The sequence below is a fragment of the Pogona vitticeps genome, chromosome 2 (assembly GCF_051106095.1).
Source record: "Pogona vitticeps strain Pit_001003342236 chromosome 2, PviZW2.1, whole genome shotgun sequence".
Lineage (NCBI taxonomy): Eukaryota > Metazoa > Chordata > Lepidosauria > Squamata > Agamidae > Pogona > Pogona vitticeps.
This window is the reverse complement of record NC_135784.1, coordinates 189,403,193-189,420,916: the sequence shown is the minus strand read 5'-3', so window position 1 is coordinate 189,420,916 and position 17,724 is coordinate 189,403,193. Positions and strand designations below refer to the sequence as shown.

General features: G+C 39.1%; 1 protein-coding gene across 2 annotated transcripts in view; it reads left to right on the top strand.

Moving 5' to 3' along the window:
* The window catches only part of POLQ (DNA polymerase theta), a 62,091-nt gene that overhangs the window by 17,603 nt on the left and 26,764 nt on the right, over window positions 1-17,724 (top strand). For both annotated transcript variants that reach the window (XM_072991707.2, XM_072991708.2), the window contains exons 11-19: window positions 561-762; window positions 2,847-2,986; window positions 4,175-4,368; window positions 5,915-6,039; window positions 6,551-6,794; window positions 7,772-10,092; window positions 10,829-10,978; window positions 11,587-11,780; window positions 14,033-14,273. In XM_072991707.2, the coding sequence (XP_072847808.2) occupies window positions 561-762; window positions 2,847-2,986; window positions 4,175-4,368; window positions 5,915-6,039; window positions 6,551-6,794; window positions 7,772-10,092; window positions 10,829-10,978; window positions 11,587-11,780; window positions 14,033-14,273 (3,811 nt within the window). The remainder of the gene's footprint in view (window positions 1-560; window positions 763-2,846; window positions 2,987-4,174; window positions 4,369-5,914; window positions 6,040-6,550; window positions 6,795-7,771; window positions 10,093-10,828; window positions 10,979-11,586; window positions 11,781-14,032; window positions 14,274-17,724) is intronic.

Below are 17,724 nucleotides of genomic sequence, written 5' to 3'. Positions count from 1 at the left end.
CTGACTATCAACTCCCTAAACTCTCTCTCTGCCTCAAAACCCAAACCTTCTCTTCAAACCTTTCTCCTCTATTTATATCTTCTCTGTCCCCTCTCTATCTCCTCCACACTCTGCTTCAGCCCCCCTTCTCTGCCTCCCAACCGCTCCCTATTGGATCATGCAAATACAATGCTAAATATGCATAGCAGGGTGATCGCTACAATCGTCGGTGTACCCTTTGAAAGCAACAACCAACTACAAAAAGCTGGATCCATTCAAATGAGTATTCCAAAAGACCTGAGGACAAGTACATATCTGTAAGAGTGATAAAAAAGAAAATTGTGAGGACCTTTGTTGGCTTGCTTTGTTTCTGCCGCAACTGTCTTTTTTTTCCTTCCAGGTCGACCAGACCAGATGGGCGGGATATAAATAAAATAAATAAAATAAATAAAATAATAATAATAAATAAATTAGAGCTGATGCACATTTAATTTGGTGGACCCTATCCTGTTTATCTTTTTAGATTAATTGCTGTGTAATTTTTACAAGTATGTTGATTATTTAACCTCTTCTTCCAACAGATCATAGTAAGTGGTGTAGCTGGCTCTCCAGATGACATCCAGAGTTACACTGCTTCTACACTCTTTGGTGCTGGCTTGAAAGACTCTTTCCAGGACTGTGGGAAAGAGCAAGAGAGAACGTATCATGGGTCTATTGAAGCTTGTGTGCAGTGGTTGCTTGAGAACGAGTTCATCCATCTTTCTGTCTCTAAGGAGGGCAAAGGTAAAATGTAAACAATGTGTTTAGATTTAGAGCAGCAAGCACCTGTGGATGATAGTTTGTGTCTGAGAGTGCAGTCTTATATATACTTGGTGGAATGTAACAAAATTTCTTGAAGGTTGAGTAATGGACAGATAAATGCTGTAAACAAAGAAACATGCCTGGAAAACTACATTTAAGCCCAACGCTCTGCTTCACGGCCTCTTTTCCAGATATGGTATTTGTGTCCCTAGGTTGTTGTGGTGCGACCTGACTGTAAACCTTGGTGCTCTGGTAGATTTTGGATTGTTGAATAATAAGGGATGTGCTGTTGCAGAAACCTAAGAAAAGTAGCATTTTCTACAACTGCCTTGACTGGAGAATAGCACTTCATGGTGTTGGACCATTGGAACAATACCCTAATGAAACAGGAGTTTCATCAGTTTCCTCTTGGCTATAATTCTTTGAGGTGCTCATTTAGCACTACTTTTTGAAACTACTCCCCACTCCCAGCCCAGGCAGGTGTTCGGTGGGATGGGCTTGCACCAAAACTTCGTTCACTGTTAAAATGTCTAGTGGAGTGTGTACTTTGCATCTCTTAATAAGAGAACCAAATGATGGAAACAGCTTCTGTGTGAAGCCTTGTAAAAAATGCAAAGTTCTACACCTAGGAAGCAGAAAGCAAATGCCTAGTTAAAAGATGGGGGATACTTAGCTCAGTTATACTACATGCAAGAAGGATCTTCAAATTGTTGTAGATCACAAGCTGAATATGAGCCCAAAGTGCAATGTAGCTGCAAAAAAAGGCAAATACTGTTTTAGGCTGTATTAACAGAAGCATGTCTCTAAATCATGTGAAGTATTAGTTTCCCTCTATTTGGCACTGGCTAGGCCTCATCTAGAGTACTGTGTCCAGTTCTGGACACCACATTTTAAGAAGGATGCAGACAAACAGGAACAAGTTCAGAAAAGGGCAACAAGGATGATCAGGGGACTGGAACTGAGGTCCTGTGAGGAAAGAACTGGGTATGTTTAGTCTTCAGAAAAGAAGACTGAGGAGAAATACATTAGGACTAGAGATGGGCATGAATTGCTGGTTCAGCAGTTTGGCATGGCTTGTTTCCTGGCCAAATAGCTGATTCTCTGCAGCGGGCACCCACACCCACCCTGCCTCCTTGTCACCAAGTGGCTGCCCACTGGAGGAGATGGGGTGCCAAACTGTGGATCAGTTGTTTGGGTGGGAAATGAATTGTGCCAAACCAATGGTTCATGTCCATCTGTAGTTCGCACTCTTCAAATATATGAACGATTATCATACAGAAGAAGGGCAGGTTCTGTTCTCAATCATCCCCAAGTGTAAGACATGTAATAATGGGCTTAAGTTACAGGAAGCCAGATTTAGGCTGAATATTTTGAAAAACCTCTTCACTGTTAGATCAGTATGACAGTGGTATCAATTAGCTAGGGAGCTGTTGAATGCTGCAATACTGGAGGCCTTCAAGCAAAAATTGGACACCCATCTGTCAGATCTACTTTGATTTGGTTTCCTATACTGAGCAGAAAGTTGGACATGATGGCCTTATAGGCCCCTTCCAACCTGTTTTTCTGTGATACTGTGTTACTGTAAGGAAAAAAAAAGGAATACTGGCTGATATCCTGTTTCTACAGTTATGCTACATAAGGTTGATAAATTCAGCATCTGGAGCGATATTCAGAAGCGAAACATTTCCAATTCTCCTCAAGGTTCCAAGGCTCCATTGAAATCCCTTTCATTGGGAGATGTAGGGGAATAGTTGATTTCTGAAAATCACCACTGCCAGTAAAGCCATCCTGGTGGTGGTGATTTCTGTAAATTGAAGGCTATTTCCTCCCATTCTGTAGCCCCCAATGCCTTTTCTACATCGAAAGGCTCCCAGGTAAGTCTTAGGAGTGTAGGGGACGGGAATTAAACATTTTAAATTTTCTAAAAATCTCTGTCGATGATGTTATCAACCTTACACATCATAAATAATGGTCTTGGGTTTCGATTGCTGTGTCTTAAAATATTTTTCAGTTGAACGGAAAAGTATTTACTATGTTGGCAAATGATTTTTTTTTTCTCTTGACAGAAGTCTATTGTGCAACACAGCTTGGCTCTGCTACTCTGTTCTCTTCATTTTCCCCAGTAGCAGCACTGGAGATTTTTGCTGATCTTCAAAGAGCTATGAAGAGTTTTGTCCTAGAGAATGATCTGCACAGCCTCTATTTGGTAGGTTCTGTTTGTTTTATAATCTGGAAGCCCCCCAAAAGGGGAAATCTTTTTGGACACTGATGACTCATAACCTAACAGACTGTGTTATGTACATTATTGTGCTTGAAATCTACAGATTGTGTTTGGAAATCAGGATTCCCCCCCCCCCCCAGTTTTCCACTCATCTATATCCAAGATACACATATATGGATGTAGGGTTTAAACTTGGAAAAAGTTGGCTATCGTTTATCTTAATCCCTGTTCACTAAAATATAGTGTGTAGAGAAACTGAGTTTTGACTGGCTGAGCAGAGCCCTGCTTTGATGTTCCATAATAATTTGTCTTACTTGTTTCCTGAAGTAGTCTTCAGGAAGCAAGATGTGTTTTACACAGGTCTTCGTTGCTGGATTAAGGGCACATCACAGGATTATACACCACACAGGATTGTATCATGTCACTGACTGGCTGTTTCTTAGGCAGTGCTTTTCAAATATTCTGAAATGGATCCCCCATGAAGAATTACTAAATCTATTGGTCCAACTTTTCTCCTAGTGCTAGATTTCTTCTACTGCAGAGAAAACAAGACTGCTATATCACTTAAGACTGAACAAGTCAATATAAGTAACAATGAACATATATATAGTGCATTTTGCATATTTCATCGAAATGTAGATATATCTTGGCAGTGGCCAGAATTCACCAGAAAAACAACACCAGCATGTCCATTGGTGTAAATCTGATGAGTTGACAGAAACTGCTATTCTTTACATCTCTTGTTATTCTGCATGTCTTTTTGGCTATTGTTTTAGACTTCAAAGGAAGAATCAGAAGTTGTAATTAACACAAGTATTTTTTCTATATACGGAGGGAAGGACATTTTACTTCTCTCCGGTTTTGAAATAGCACTGCCGTGAACAAAACTACTCAAACTGTGGAAACCGGTGTGTCTGATTTAATGGCAAATCCTCTGCTACCACGGCTCTTAGTTCTGGGAGGAGGAGACCTGGTTGCCTCCTACTTCACAGGGGCTGGATATTTCCCTCCTTGGGCTTATCAGGGCTGTTATAACTACAGGATAATTTTAAATGAAAATAAGAGTGTGGGGGGAGAACTTTTTCGGTGTAGAAATGCTTAGGGTGGAAAAAGAACTCTAGTTTGAAAAGTAAGTAGGAGTCAAACTCTATGTCTCTTCTTTTTGTGTTTCAGGTCACTCCTGTTTATGAGGACTGGACCAAAATAGACTGGTATCAGTTCTTTTGCTTGTGGGAGAAGTTGCCGGCCTCCATGAGACGGGTAGCAGAGCTGGTCGGGATCGAGGAGAGCTTTTTGGCCTGCTCCGTGAAGGGCAAAATGGTTGCTAGAACAGAAAAGCAACGCAGACAGATGGCCATCCACAAAAGGCAAGGACTGAGCAGCTACAAGAGGGAGGCTCCGTGACAGTGTGTGGTGATGATCACAGCGCTGTACTGCAGCTAAAACTGTGCTCATGACCTGGGGTTCAAATCCCAGGTAGCTGGCTCAAGGTTGACTCAGCCTTCCATCCTTCCGAGGTTGGTAAAATGAGTACCCAGCTTGCTGGGGGGGCAATGTGTAGCCTGTATAATTAAAAATTGTAAACTGCCCGGAGAGTGCTTGTAGCGCTATGGGGCGGTATACAAGTCCAATAAACAAACAAACAAACAAACAAACAAACAAACAAACAAACAAACAAATAAATAAATATTGAGCAATGATCAGCTTTCAGTGTAATGTTAAAGTTATAGGAGTGCAATGTGACTCATGTACAATAATAGGTTAAAACCTTTTTTTTGAACTTGCTTATAGCTAGAAGGTGAAGAAAGGAAGTACTCATTTTATAGAAATGAGCATTTTGATTTATGATACCTAAAAGATACTCAGCTGGTACATTTTATGACCCTCTCTTGGAAATAGGCAGCCTTCACTGTTCATAGTAACTCACTGTATTCCTCATGTTGATACCATGTGGGATTAGTTGTGTCTGCATGTTCACAGAATAGCACGTGATTCCATCTTTCAAGATGTGGAAATTAAAAATCAGGTATGCTGTGAATGATGATAGAGACTTTCTCATCTGAAATTTAAGTTTCAGATGTGCTTGGTTTCAATAAGGCTGCCTCCAAAACAAAGTTTTGAGTCTCTTTCTCTCCCCCTCTCCCCGTGTGTGTGTGTGTGTTTGACTACATGTGTATAACTAAAATGGAAATAGTTTCACTTATAGCAGCCATAATTTCAAAGTATTGATCCATTGTCTCTGGTAGAAGGTGAAGGTTATGATGATGACTTAGGCTATGCTTGGCTAATTTCCCCAAGATGAAGAGGGATAGAGCGGCTGCTGGTATCTTAGACAAGCCTCAGGTTAGCCAAAGAAGCAAGTCATCCACTGGAAACAGGAGCATGAAAACAATAAACCTCAGATAGCATAACCCCAACCACCGTGGGAAAGATGAACAAGTTGGCCTTTCCCAAGGAGCCTACCCCTTTTTTGAGCAGAAAGATTCTTGTGGCAGTGACCAGAGCAGAAAGGAGAATTGACAGTCAGCTTTCCTACACTTGCGCCATGCTGGGATCTTGATTCTCAGTTTACTTTCAGTTTACTTTCTGAGTAGCCGTGCCGATTGTTTTCTGAAGTAATCCAATCCAACACATGTTTGCATTCCTTTTATTAATCTGCAACTAGATTGTGCAAGAGTTGGCTACCAACTTTTTCCTTTCAGTGGAAGCGATATCTCAGAGACCAGAGAGAAAGTAGGGTTGGAATAATTGTCTGTGCCAGCCGTAGTCCATGTCAGAAACTGACTTTTCTGTATTTGTTGTAGTTTTTGTTTGTTTGCTCGTTTCTGCTTGGCTTCTTATTACAAAGCAAAATTTCTATTTCTCCTGCAGATATTCTAATTTTTGTCACTTTATATTAATTTACCGATACAGGTTTTTTACAAGTCTGGCCCTCCTGGATTTAATAAATGAAGTTCCTCTAAAGGATGTTGCTAAGAAATATGGTTGTAATCGGGGTCAGCTTCAGTCTTTACAACAGTCTGCTGCTACTTATGCAGGTGAGGCACTGCTGATACATAGTATGAACATTACAAACATGTAGCAATTAGGACTGTAACTCAAAGAAGCTTTATTAACATTGTATTTCAATGATGTTAATATACTAATTATAAATGTGCATATCATTTTAAGTACAGTATATTATCTCTATTTGTACTTGGATGGGTGAGCCTGAGGAATTGTGTCTGTTCTGTAAATCTCCAACTTAATTTCTCAAAATCACCACTAGTGGGATGATTTTATCGGTGATGTGATTTTTCATAAATTAAAGATTAACTCTCATTCTGTGGCTCCAGATGGCTTCCCCCTGTCGAAAGGGGTCCTGAGGGAGTCTTGGGACCTTCAGGAGAGGCGGAATCAGAAGTTTTCAATTTCTGAAACATCACAGTGACCACAAACATTATCAGCCTTCTAGATTCCACTTTAAACAACTTGTGAAAAAGTGGACTTGTCATGTTGCCGTTGTACAGGCCATGTTTTGAAATGAGCAACCATTTTTACCTGTTCCAGGGATGATTACCATTTTCTGTAACCGGCTGGGGTGGCACAATATGGAACAGCTGCTTTCTCAGTTTCAGAGTCGCCTTACTTTTGGAGTCCAGAGGGAGCTCTGTGACCTCGTCCGGATATCTCTGCTAAACGCACAGCGTGCCAGAGCCCTTTATAATGCTGGTTTCATCACCGTAGCGGATGTGGCTAAAGGGACTGATTCCGAAGTGGAAAGGGCTTTCAGGAATGCAGCCCCATTCAAAAGGTTGGATACCATACAGATGTTAGTGGGCAAGTTGGCCTTTCAAGGCCATGTTGTTGTTCCCTATCCATTTGAGAAACGGATGTGATCCTTTTTCTTACACGGTCCTTTTCCTACTGTACATTATGTCTTTTTCTAGGGAATGTGTAGGATACAATATAAAAGTATTTGGATATCCTCCGTGTAGACTTTCATGTGTCCGTATGAATGAAGGAATATTTGTTTGCATATCAGTATACTAGGATGATCATCCCTTGCTCTCCTCTACTTGCTTCTGTCATCTGAATTAATGCCAGTGGTGACAAAAAGGAAGTGGTGAAATTCTCTCCACCAATTATTCCTTGATTCTCAGGGGAGGACTCTTATTCTGTTAATGACAGTTTTTTCTATTCTTTTACTATGGCATCACTTACCACTTCCCCTGTGTACTTTATATATATTTTTCCTGTCTCCACTACCCTGCAAATATGTTTGAAAAGCAGTGAATTTAAAGAGAAAGTATTTAAGAGGTTCTTTGAAGATGGTATCTACTTTAGTGGTTCTTTCTTTTATGTTTTTTTTTTTTTTTGGCATCTCCTCAGAAGAGCAGTGACTTGCAGAACCCCTGTGTGGGAAAACAGAAGGTTTTCGTTCTGTGCTTTGTTCTGTTGTTTCTATTCTTTCTTCACTTTTGGTTGTATGTCTCTCTTATTACCTAGCTTTCTCCGAAGCCTCAAACTCAGGGGAGCTGATTTCTGAAGGCACACAGCATCTGAACTAAATTAAGCTGCTACCTTCTCTTTTTTTCCCCCCTTCATCACCTTTCCTTCCCTTCCCTTCCGGTGTGGATGCAAGTATCAAACTTCAGCAAATGTTAAGGGTGTGTGTTGTGTGCTAGTTTAAGTTACGAAGGGTATAGTAGCAGTTGCTTGCCATTTGAAAATCTTGAAATTTAAACTGTGTGTGCTCATTATACTGTTTGCTTGTGTTCTTTGCTTTAGTACTCGCAAGGCAGTGGATGAAGATGAAGAGGCTGCTGAGGAGCGGCTTAATACCCGCTGTATTTGGATGTCTGGACTGAAGGGTTTAAGTGAGACCGAAGCAGCCCGACTTGTTGTGGACGAAGCTAAAACCCTCTTAAAGCAGGATTTGGCTATTTTGGGCATACAATGGGATCCCAATGCCTCTGCCTTGTCAGCTGAGTCTTTTGTGACCACAGGGAGTGCTGTAGAAGAAGAAGAAGTGTTCAGAAATGGCCACAACATAACTCTATCTGGCAACAACATTAGTCCCCAACGGAGGAATGCCTCAAGTGTTAAACTTAAAAATAAGAGATGTTTAGGTGCTAATTCATCAAATGCCAGACTTGAAGAGAAGACCCTAGTAGATGGGATTGAGATAGAAGAAGCAAGTAATGCTGATGGATACTCTAGGGCAAGTAAGCGCCTGAATCTGAATAAAGATGCAAAAATTATGACAGTTATTTCAGTAGAACAGAGGGTGGATAGCAAGGGAAAAATGAAAAGCAGTGGACAGAAAACAAAGCCGTTCTTGAAATCCACTACTAGACTTAAAAAGGGGGTTGGAATTACTATTGCAAAATCCAAGGAGATGTTACAAGTTACAGATGCAGGTGAAATGGATAATAAGACTGATACTTCTCTGAAGAATTCTGAAAACAAGGAAAACTATTATTCCCCTGATCTGTGTTTTGTCTTCCGAGAATTTGAAGAAAGCTTCCAGTTGGATACTCAGACAGATAGAATACTACAACAGCAGATGGCAGCTGAAATTGCTAATAAACAAGGAAAGAGGGAGCTTTTAGCAAATTCAGCACAGAAAGCCTTCATGGGCACAAAGTCTGCCAGTCCTTCAGAAACTGGTACCAAGGAGAAGCTAACAGACCAAAAAGCATGCATTAATAATAAGAATGTAGCAGGAGAAACAGATCGATTACACAATGCACTGTCAGACCCGAGGAAAATGCAGCTTACTGAGAAAACTACTGAAATACCAAATTGCCTTGAAAGAACCAGTTTTTCTGTCATGGACTCCCAGTTAGACATCTTCTTGCAACACTATCAGACCCCAGAGTCAGTGGAAGAACAGGTACCTCCTATTCCTCCCAATGGGGGTTCCCTTTTGCCCAATGACCATGCGCCCACCAGGGATGGAAATGTATCAAATCTGAACAGCAGTGACAGTTTGCTGTTTGATGAATCCTTTAGCCATATCAGTGATCCCCAGTTTGTGCCCACTGGTGAATCTATTTTCCTAGAGGCACCTCCACAGCAGCAGGTTATTTCCCCTCCTTTCCGGAGGACTTCAGCATCTGATGTTTCTGGTAGACAGAATGAAGAGTCAAGTAAAACTGTATCGAGTGCCACCATTAACCAGGAGAGATCAGGAGGATGTAATGAGGATTCTATGATATTGTCAGATATGGATTCTTTCCCTGCACCAGAAGGATTACATAATGTGGCTGAGCCTTCTTTTCACAGAGATATTAGCAACTTGGAAAGTCTGAATGCCAAACCTGGCTATATGGAAAAGGGTGCAGATGGAGATCTTCCAAAAAATTATATAGAAAAACATACTGACCAACCAGGAAAGTGTAGTTCTTTATCTGATTTAAGTCCAGGCATGAAAGAGATTTTAGATGGGTGGCCAAGTCCCTCTGGAGATAAATCTAAATTGGATTCAGGAAAAAACTTGAGAGAAGCATTACTTAAGAATGATCCTGGCACATCGTTCTTGGGCAACACTTGTGAGCTACTGTTCTGCAAAGATTTTGAAAGTAGCTGCTTAACCAGAGGACTGGATGATGCAGCTACGCTGATTGACAGAAATGGAAGATCTACCTCATTGGCAGATGGGAACAAAATGCCTTCCTCAGGGAACCTCAGGGAGCCTTCTTCACCATGTTTGGAGCTACCCTTTGTGATGCAAACAAGTGACCTAAAACCCATAGACAAGGTTCCAGATCTTCCGTTCCTACAGGATGATAGAGCTGCACCTCACCCGAAGGCAGAAATCTTGTGCCAAAATGCAGAAAATGGAGAACAAGCTGAGATTCCACTTGAAGAGGATAACTCAATAATAATGGAAGGATTTTCACTGCAGTTATCTCAAGATGAAGATTTAGTACCATCCTGCAGTGCTGAAAATTTCACCATAATTGATGTGGCAAATGACAAGGCTCTCTTCCATACGTTCGTTACAGAATGGAAAACAAAAGACCGATTTGCTATTTCTGTGGCTTGTGAAAAAACCAAAGACTCCCTGGCCCACAGGTCAACTATTGGTGCCAACTTCAAAAGAAGTAGGTGTGCTTCCTACATTCCTTCTCTGTTGGTTAGTTTAGAAAACTTGAAAAAGCAATGGAATGAAATATCACATTTCTTTAGTCTCGATTTATGTTTATATGACAATATCGTTTTTTAAAAAGTATTCTACAGATTAATCAGAATTTTGAAACAAAACATTAAGTAATCTTTATGTTGGACATAAAATCCCTTCCTCTTTAAAAGTCTGCCCTCTGTATCTTCTTTTTCCCTTTTCTCCCTGTGTTGCCATTTCTCCTGATACCATGCGGCTTGTGGGAGGTCAGGTTGGGAAACACTGATGTCACTTTGTGGCCATATCTTTTGACATCATTCAACAGCCCATCACCTAGCATCTGAACCACTTTATTTGTTTGCCCATCCTTGGGCCAATAAAGTATGTTCCAGCACTTGTAGGCTCTTCATGTTCTGGTGCAATACAGGCAAGCACCTGTCAGGGGAAAGGGTCAATCCAGTAGCTCCTGGAATTCCTGAAGGGCTAAACATCCCCCAAGGGCTGAACACAAATGCATTAATGGCAAGCCTCATCAGTCAAGATCATGATCATCCTCTGGGAGTCCTGCAAAACAAATTAACAGTAAGAATCTCCCTCTTTGTTTATCTCTGAAGGTGATTAAAGAAAATGAAGTGGAAAGTTTGCTTTCTGCATAAATTGCTTAAGTCGTCATTTCAAGGGGCCAAACGGATTTTAATCTTTACATGTTTGTTTTGTAGGAAGCAGCACTTTGAAAAATATTCCACACAAAGATGATGGATTCCGTATCAGTGCCTGTGAAGAGATCTTAGTAGTAGGACTAGCTGTGTGTTGGGGTGGAAAAGATGCTTATTACCTCTCACTGCAGCAAAAAATTGAAGAGCAGATTGGTAAGGTTTTAGACATCAGAGAAACCTGTTTATATAGCAGCTAACTGCAGTACTAAATCCATACAGTATTAAATAAATTAAAAATAGTGGCTTTATTGGTAAAAGTGAAAATATCATGTGGGCAATGAGCAGAAATAGAATGGTGTAATTTTTGTGATGATGCTATTTAAAAAGGTTGCTTTAATGGAAAGTATGTTCACTAGGACCCAAGCAAGAAGTGGTTAAAAGGAATTTGGGGAACAGTTGTAGGGTGTGATACCAGTGGAGGTCTGGGAATTCAAAACCAAAGGAAATAGTAGGAGAGTACAAGGAAAGAACCAAAAAGCAGAAAGGAAGAACTTAGGAGAATGAGGTAGAGAAATTTTTGGAAAAAAGAGTGAGCCTTGGAGCTTATATTTATATAGCTTGCTATGCTATTCTTGGGAAACATGTGTAGAGTTAATAGGGGAGACAGGTTTCTCATACACTGTGAGTCTGAAAAGTGAGAGACAAGGTTGAATTTCTGCCTTCTCTCTATAAGGAAACCATAGAGATACATATAACTTCACTCACATTATCGCTTCTCCTCCCTCCCTGCTCTCCCCCCCCCGCCACCCCTTGTGAATTAGAAATCAGTGCCAGTTTGGCACCCCCTCCTTTGGATCAGAACTTGACTGTAGCAGAGAGGTTGCAGCACCTTCAAGCCTGCCTGCAGGATTGCAAGAGAGCATTTTCACTTGCTGTGTATGACTTCATTCAACACTACAAGACTCTGCTGAAGGCCTGTGGCATCTCTTTGGCAGGATGTTTTGAAGACCCAAAGGTTAATAATACATAATTTTCATTTTTCTTCTTTTTTTCACTTGTAAAGTGGCACATTAGACAACACAGAGGTAGGGGAGTCGGGGCAGATTAGAAGAAGAACATTTCCTAAAATGGCCTCCGTTGCAAACTCCTGTACTATCAGAACATGAAGTTGGCACGTGCCTGCTACCTTTATACTGTTGAGGAACTGTAGTGGCCGGAAGCAGAGTGCGGGCAAGAGGACTCAGCTGGAAGTATGACAGGTTAGGAGAACCAGGCAGTCTTTTTCTTCACCTTTCCCAGAAGGCTGTTGGATTTGGTAGGTGTGCAGCCTTTGGCCCACATCCCAAGGGAAACATTTCCCTCATCCCCCCAAAAGGTAACCTTTGAGAGATCATGTGGACAGTCCAGTTGCTGCTGAAAAGTACGCTGGGAGCACCATCATGCCCTGATTCTTGCCCTCTGGGTAATTAATTCTAACCATATATATTTATTATTATTGCTTCCTTAGCCTTTTCGAAGAAATGTATTTATTTATTTATTTATTTGATTTCTATCCCGCCCATCTGGTCTGGTCGACCACTTTCAACGTTAGAATTCTCATAATGTGTGCAAGAATCATGCTGACAAATGCAAGGACTGAGATACTGGTAGAAAGTATCTGACAATCTCATAAGCAAGGAGGAAACACTGTGGACTCTTTTTCTTTATGTACAAGAATGTAAAAAGTGAGGATTTACATCCCTAATTAATCCCCCTCCCCAATACAGGACTGTTTCTTGTCTTAAAAGTTTTGGAGTAAGAAATCTGTCCTTAAGTTAGTTACTTCATTGCTTAGAAGGTTTTATCAGATACCGACTCCAGACTGTGCTCCATTTATGCAGTGAACCTGCTTCAGTATGACATATTTCCTTCTAAATTATCCTGTAAAGGTACTATATTCCCACTGTGCGGGACAATATAGCAACTATAAAGCAGATAGGTAAAGGTAAAGGTTCCCCTTGACATTTAGTCCAGTCGTATCTGACTGTAGGGCACGGTGCTCATCCCCGTTTCCAAGCCATAGAGCCAACATTTGTCCGTAGACAGTTTCCGTGGTCACGTGGCCAACGCGACTAGACAAAGAACACCATTACCTTCCCACCGAGGTAGTACCTATTTATCTACTTGCATTTTTACATGCTTTCGAACTGCTAGGTTGGCAGGAGCTGGGACAAGCGATGCGAACTCGCTCTGTCGTGTGGATTCGATCTTACGACTACTGGTCTTCTGACCCTGCAGCACAGAGGCTTCTGCGGTTTAACCTGCAGCGCCACCACATCCCATAAAGCAAATAACACATAGTAAATAAAAAGATTGGGTAAAAAGTAAATAAATCCTTGCCAGAGTCCTTTTGATGTTTGCCTAAGATTTGCATAACTTGCCACAGCTAACTTGGCAAGGTACCGTGTTGCATCTCAGTTGTGCGGTCAATGTGTGATGAAGTGCACAACAGAACCACACACTTAACCACACTTACTTATGGCAGGTTACACAAACATTATGCAGACACCAGTAGGATTCTGGCTACTAAATATATCTTCCTGCCATGAAATGGGAAGCAGGCTACATCTCTCCCCCTCCCCCCAATGACCTAACCCTTTAAATGTCCCTTGTGCTGAGTTTGTTAGATTTGGCATGTTTTCCCCCAGCCACTTGCACTTTCCCAGTCATTTCCCTGTCACTGATGGTGGCAGTCGTAAAGTGAGCAAAATGCTGAGTAGAGCTGTGATGATAAAAAAAAAACCGTACAACAGCTCATTATGTTACACCCCAGAGGTGAAGTTGCTCATATCTGCTCTGACTTGGATGCTATAGTTGTTGAAGATCCTGTGGATGTAACTTTGGTCTCACTTTGTTATCTGATAATGGATAATATATTTTCTACAACCTGAGAATGTAGGTAGGATTCTTATCATAGGATAATGGAGTTGGAAGGGGCCTATAAAGCCATCAAGTCCAACCCCCTGCTCAAGGCAGGAATCCAAATCAAAGGAGATCTGACAGATGTTTGTCTAATTTTCTCTTGAATGCCTCCAGTGTTGGAGCACTAACTCCCAGGGTAATTGATTTTATCCACCCTAAATTGATTTTTACCCATCCTACAATGGCCCCACAGAGACCAAATCTGTGTACTATGATGACCCTCATTGCCAAATGTTGTTGCATTCTTGTGAAAAGTATGCTTTCCCCTCTTTGTCTTGAACACACGGTGCATGTTCTTTGTTCTAGGTGGCTTCATGGCTGCTGGACCCTGGCTCTAACGAGCGCTCTCTTCATAACATGGTCGCCAACTTCCTTCCTCAGGATTTGTTCTTGCTGGATAAAATTGGGGCAGGCCAAGAGAATCAGAGCCTGGGGCTCAGTGCCACTGCTGATCATTCTGGGAGGTACAGAGCAGCTATAGAGTCTGTTCTTGTCTTCCGTCTCATGGATCAACTCAACACTCTGTTGCAGAAGGATAAGTTACAAGGTAAAATGCAGGAACAGGTGGAGGAGGGGCCAGCTTCCAGTTGGGGACAGCTGCTGGACCATGTCCCAGAATGAGCAGGGCTAAGGGAGTGGGGTGGGGCCAAAGCAAAGTTGGAAGACCCAGTTGTAGTTCTTAGGGATGTTATATTTTTCCACCATATGTACAAGGCACAGTTGAGCAAACCTCAAAGTTTAATGGATTTGATACCTTTAAAGGATAGAAACCCTCTGATGTAAAGTAGGGCATGTAGTTTAAATCACGTAATCATTGATGGATATTAGCCTGGCATATTTTACTATATAAATCTTACTAGGATTTTACTTTAAAGCAACCAACATTGCTTTCAATCAACGAGGCAAAGTGACCAGCTGGCACTGTAATTTTAATTAGCTGCAATTTGTCACTACAATTTATACAATTGAACTTCTTCCAGATAATAATCTCAGTAGGATTCTGACTACTGTCTTTTTTTTATTTATTTATAACTATAACAAAAAAATCATATACATAAAACATATACACTTACAACACAATAACAGTGTTCCCCACCACCATATACGGGACCTCTTGCCATATTCTTCTTTTTCTTCTTCTTCTCATTCTTCTTCTTCTATTGTCCTCCTCTCCAGAACTGCATAGATTCTTGATTTGGAGCTCTCCCTTTTCCCCTTATTAACACATATTCCAAAAATTTGCCCCATATTACATAAAAATTATTCTTTTTCAACTCTCCTTTCTTCATCTTTAAATTACAAGTTAATTTATCATTTAATGCTATATTCCATATTTCTTTATACCATTCTTCAATTTGTAATTCAGTCTTTAATTTCCACTGTCTAGCAATAATCAATCTAGCTGCTGTTATTAGATTAGTTATCAATTCTTTAATCATTTTGTCATATTCCACGTTCTCATATATTGATAACAAAGCAATCTCAGCCTTACATTCTATATCTTTTCCACAGATACAACTTAATTCTTTAAAAATTTGTTTCCAAAAACTTTGTACCTTTTCACATTCCCACCACATATGAAAGTATGTACCAACTTCTTTCTCACATTTCCAACAGACATTCGGATGACTGGTGTTAATTTTGTTTAATTTTACTGGTGTTAAATACCATCTTAAACTAAGTTTTAAAAAAATTTCCTTTATTCTTACTGACATCAATCTTAAAATCCTCATTTTCCATATCCTCCTCCATTCTTCTTCATTTATTCTTTTCCCAATATCTTGTTCCCACACCAATTTCAATCCTTCTTTCTCACTTTCTTCTTCCTCTAAATTAAGAAGTGAATAAATTTTACTCACTGTACCTTTTACTGAGTCAGTCATCTGAATGTCCTCATATGAGAGTAAAAATTGCTCAAATTTTGTGTGTTCTCTACCTTTATTATATTTATTTGCCCATTCCTTAGTCCATCTTTCCAGTTGTACATAGTTCAACCATGAAATAGTCTTGTTTTGAAATACTTTTTTCATTTGATCTATCGATCTCATTTTATACAGCCAATCTTTCAGTCTAATCACTTTTTCTTCTTTAAATAAATCCATATACACCTTCATATTGGTAGGAAAATCTTCTATTTCTGTCACTAATCCAAATGGAGAGTATGATGAACATAAATTCTTTTTATACTTATACCATATATTTAACAGTGTCTTTAAAAAAGGATTATTAACTTGACTTATTTTGTCTTTCTTACCTTTAGCAAATAAATATTTTTCTATATTTCCTTGTAATTCTGATGATTCCATTTCCCACCAAATTAACCTTTCCGGATTATATATAATTTCACCAATAAACCTCAGTTGGTTAGCTAAATAATAGTTTCTTATATTTGGCAAACCTATACCACCTTTTTTTGTTGTTTTATACCAATACTTTTTATTTATTCTAGATTTCTTCCCTTCATTACAATATTTGTTAACTATTCCTTGCCAATATTTCAACTCATCCTCTGTTAACTGCATTGGTAACATTCTGAATAGAAAATTAATTTTTGGTAAAATTTTCATTTTTACCAGTGCAATCTTTCCAAACCAAGATAATTTGAACTTATCATATTCTTGTAGTTTCTTATTAATTACTTCCTTTAGTTTGTTATAATAATAATCCTTTATCTTTTGAATATTTTTCGCTAAATCTATTCCTAAATATTTAATTGCTTTACATATTTTAAAATCATGTTTTTCAGTAAACTTTTCTTGTTCTATTCTACTATAATTAAACAACATTAAGTCAGATTTTTGCCAGTTTATGTTTAATCCGGTTATTTTTCCAAATTTTTCTAAGTGTGTTTTAATTTTATCTATACATTCTAACGGGTTTTTCACTGTCAATAAGGAATCATCCGCAAATAAATTAATCTTTGTCTTCTTTTCTCCTATACCTTCAATTAAATCATCGTTCCTAATTACATTTGCCAACATTTCAATAACCAGGCAAAACAGAACTGGAGAGAGAAGACAACCTTGCCTAGTACCTCGGCCAAGAGCTATTTGATCTGTCATCCCATCATTAACTATTGCTACAGAGGTATTCTCTAAATATAATTGATCTATTATCTCCCTAAACTTTTTTCCAAAACCCCAACCCTTTAACAAAGTCTTTAATGTTAGCCATTCCACACAATCAAATGCTTTAAATATATCTAATGATAAAATGCCTGCCTTCAGTTTATTTTTTTCTATATTGTGTATAATATTCAAAACCCTCCTAGTTAAGTTTTCCATTTGCCTACCTTTCAAAAAACCATTCTGATCCTTTTTGATATATTTTATAATAAATTTATTAATTCTATTTGCAAGTATTGCTGTAAATATCTTTGCATCCTGATTTAGTAAAGAAATAGGCCTATATGAACTTGGGTCTGTTAGATCTTTATTAGGTTTTGGGATAAGAGTTATCAATGAATGTTTCCATGAATCTGGTATCCTCTCTCCTTCCAAGATTTCATTATAAAGCACTTTTAATTTAGGGATCAATATTGATTTAAAGGTTTTATAGTATTCCGAACCTAATCCATCAAAACCTGGGGTTTTTCCATATTTTAGTTTATTAATTATCTCTATAATCTCTTCCTCTTTTATTTCTTTATCTAAGTCTTTTTTATCGTTCTCTGATATTTCACTCTTAACATTTTCTTTAATATAAGTTTCTATATCTTCTTTTGATGCACTATTACTTTTATATAAATTTTGATAAAAATCTTGTATAATCTTTAATTTTTCTTTCATTAAACTGCAGTTTTTTCCTGTTTTATCTTTAATCACACCAATGTTGTTTTTTGTTCTTTTGGTATGAACCATTCTAGCTAAAAGTTTTGAATTTTTATTACTATGTTCAAAAAAATTCCTTTTAGTGTATATCAGGTCCCTCTGTACTTTTTCTAATTCTAAGCTTTCCAATTCCTTTCTTTTAGCTTGTATCTCTAATAATTTTTTATT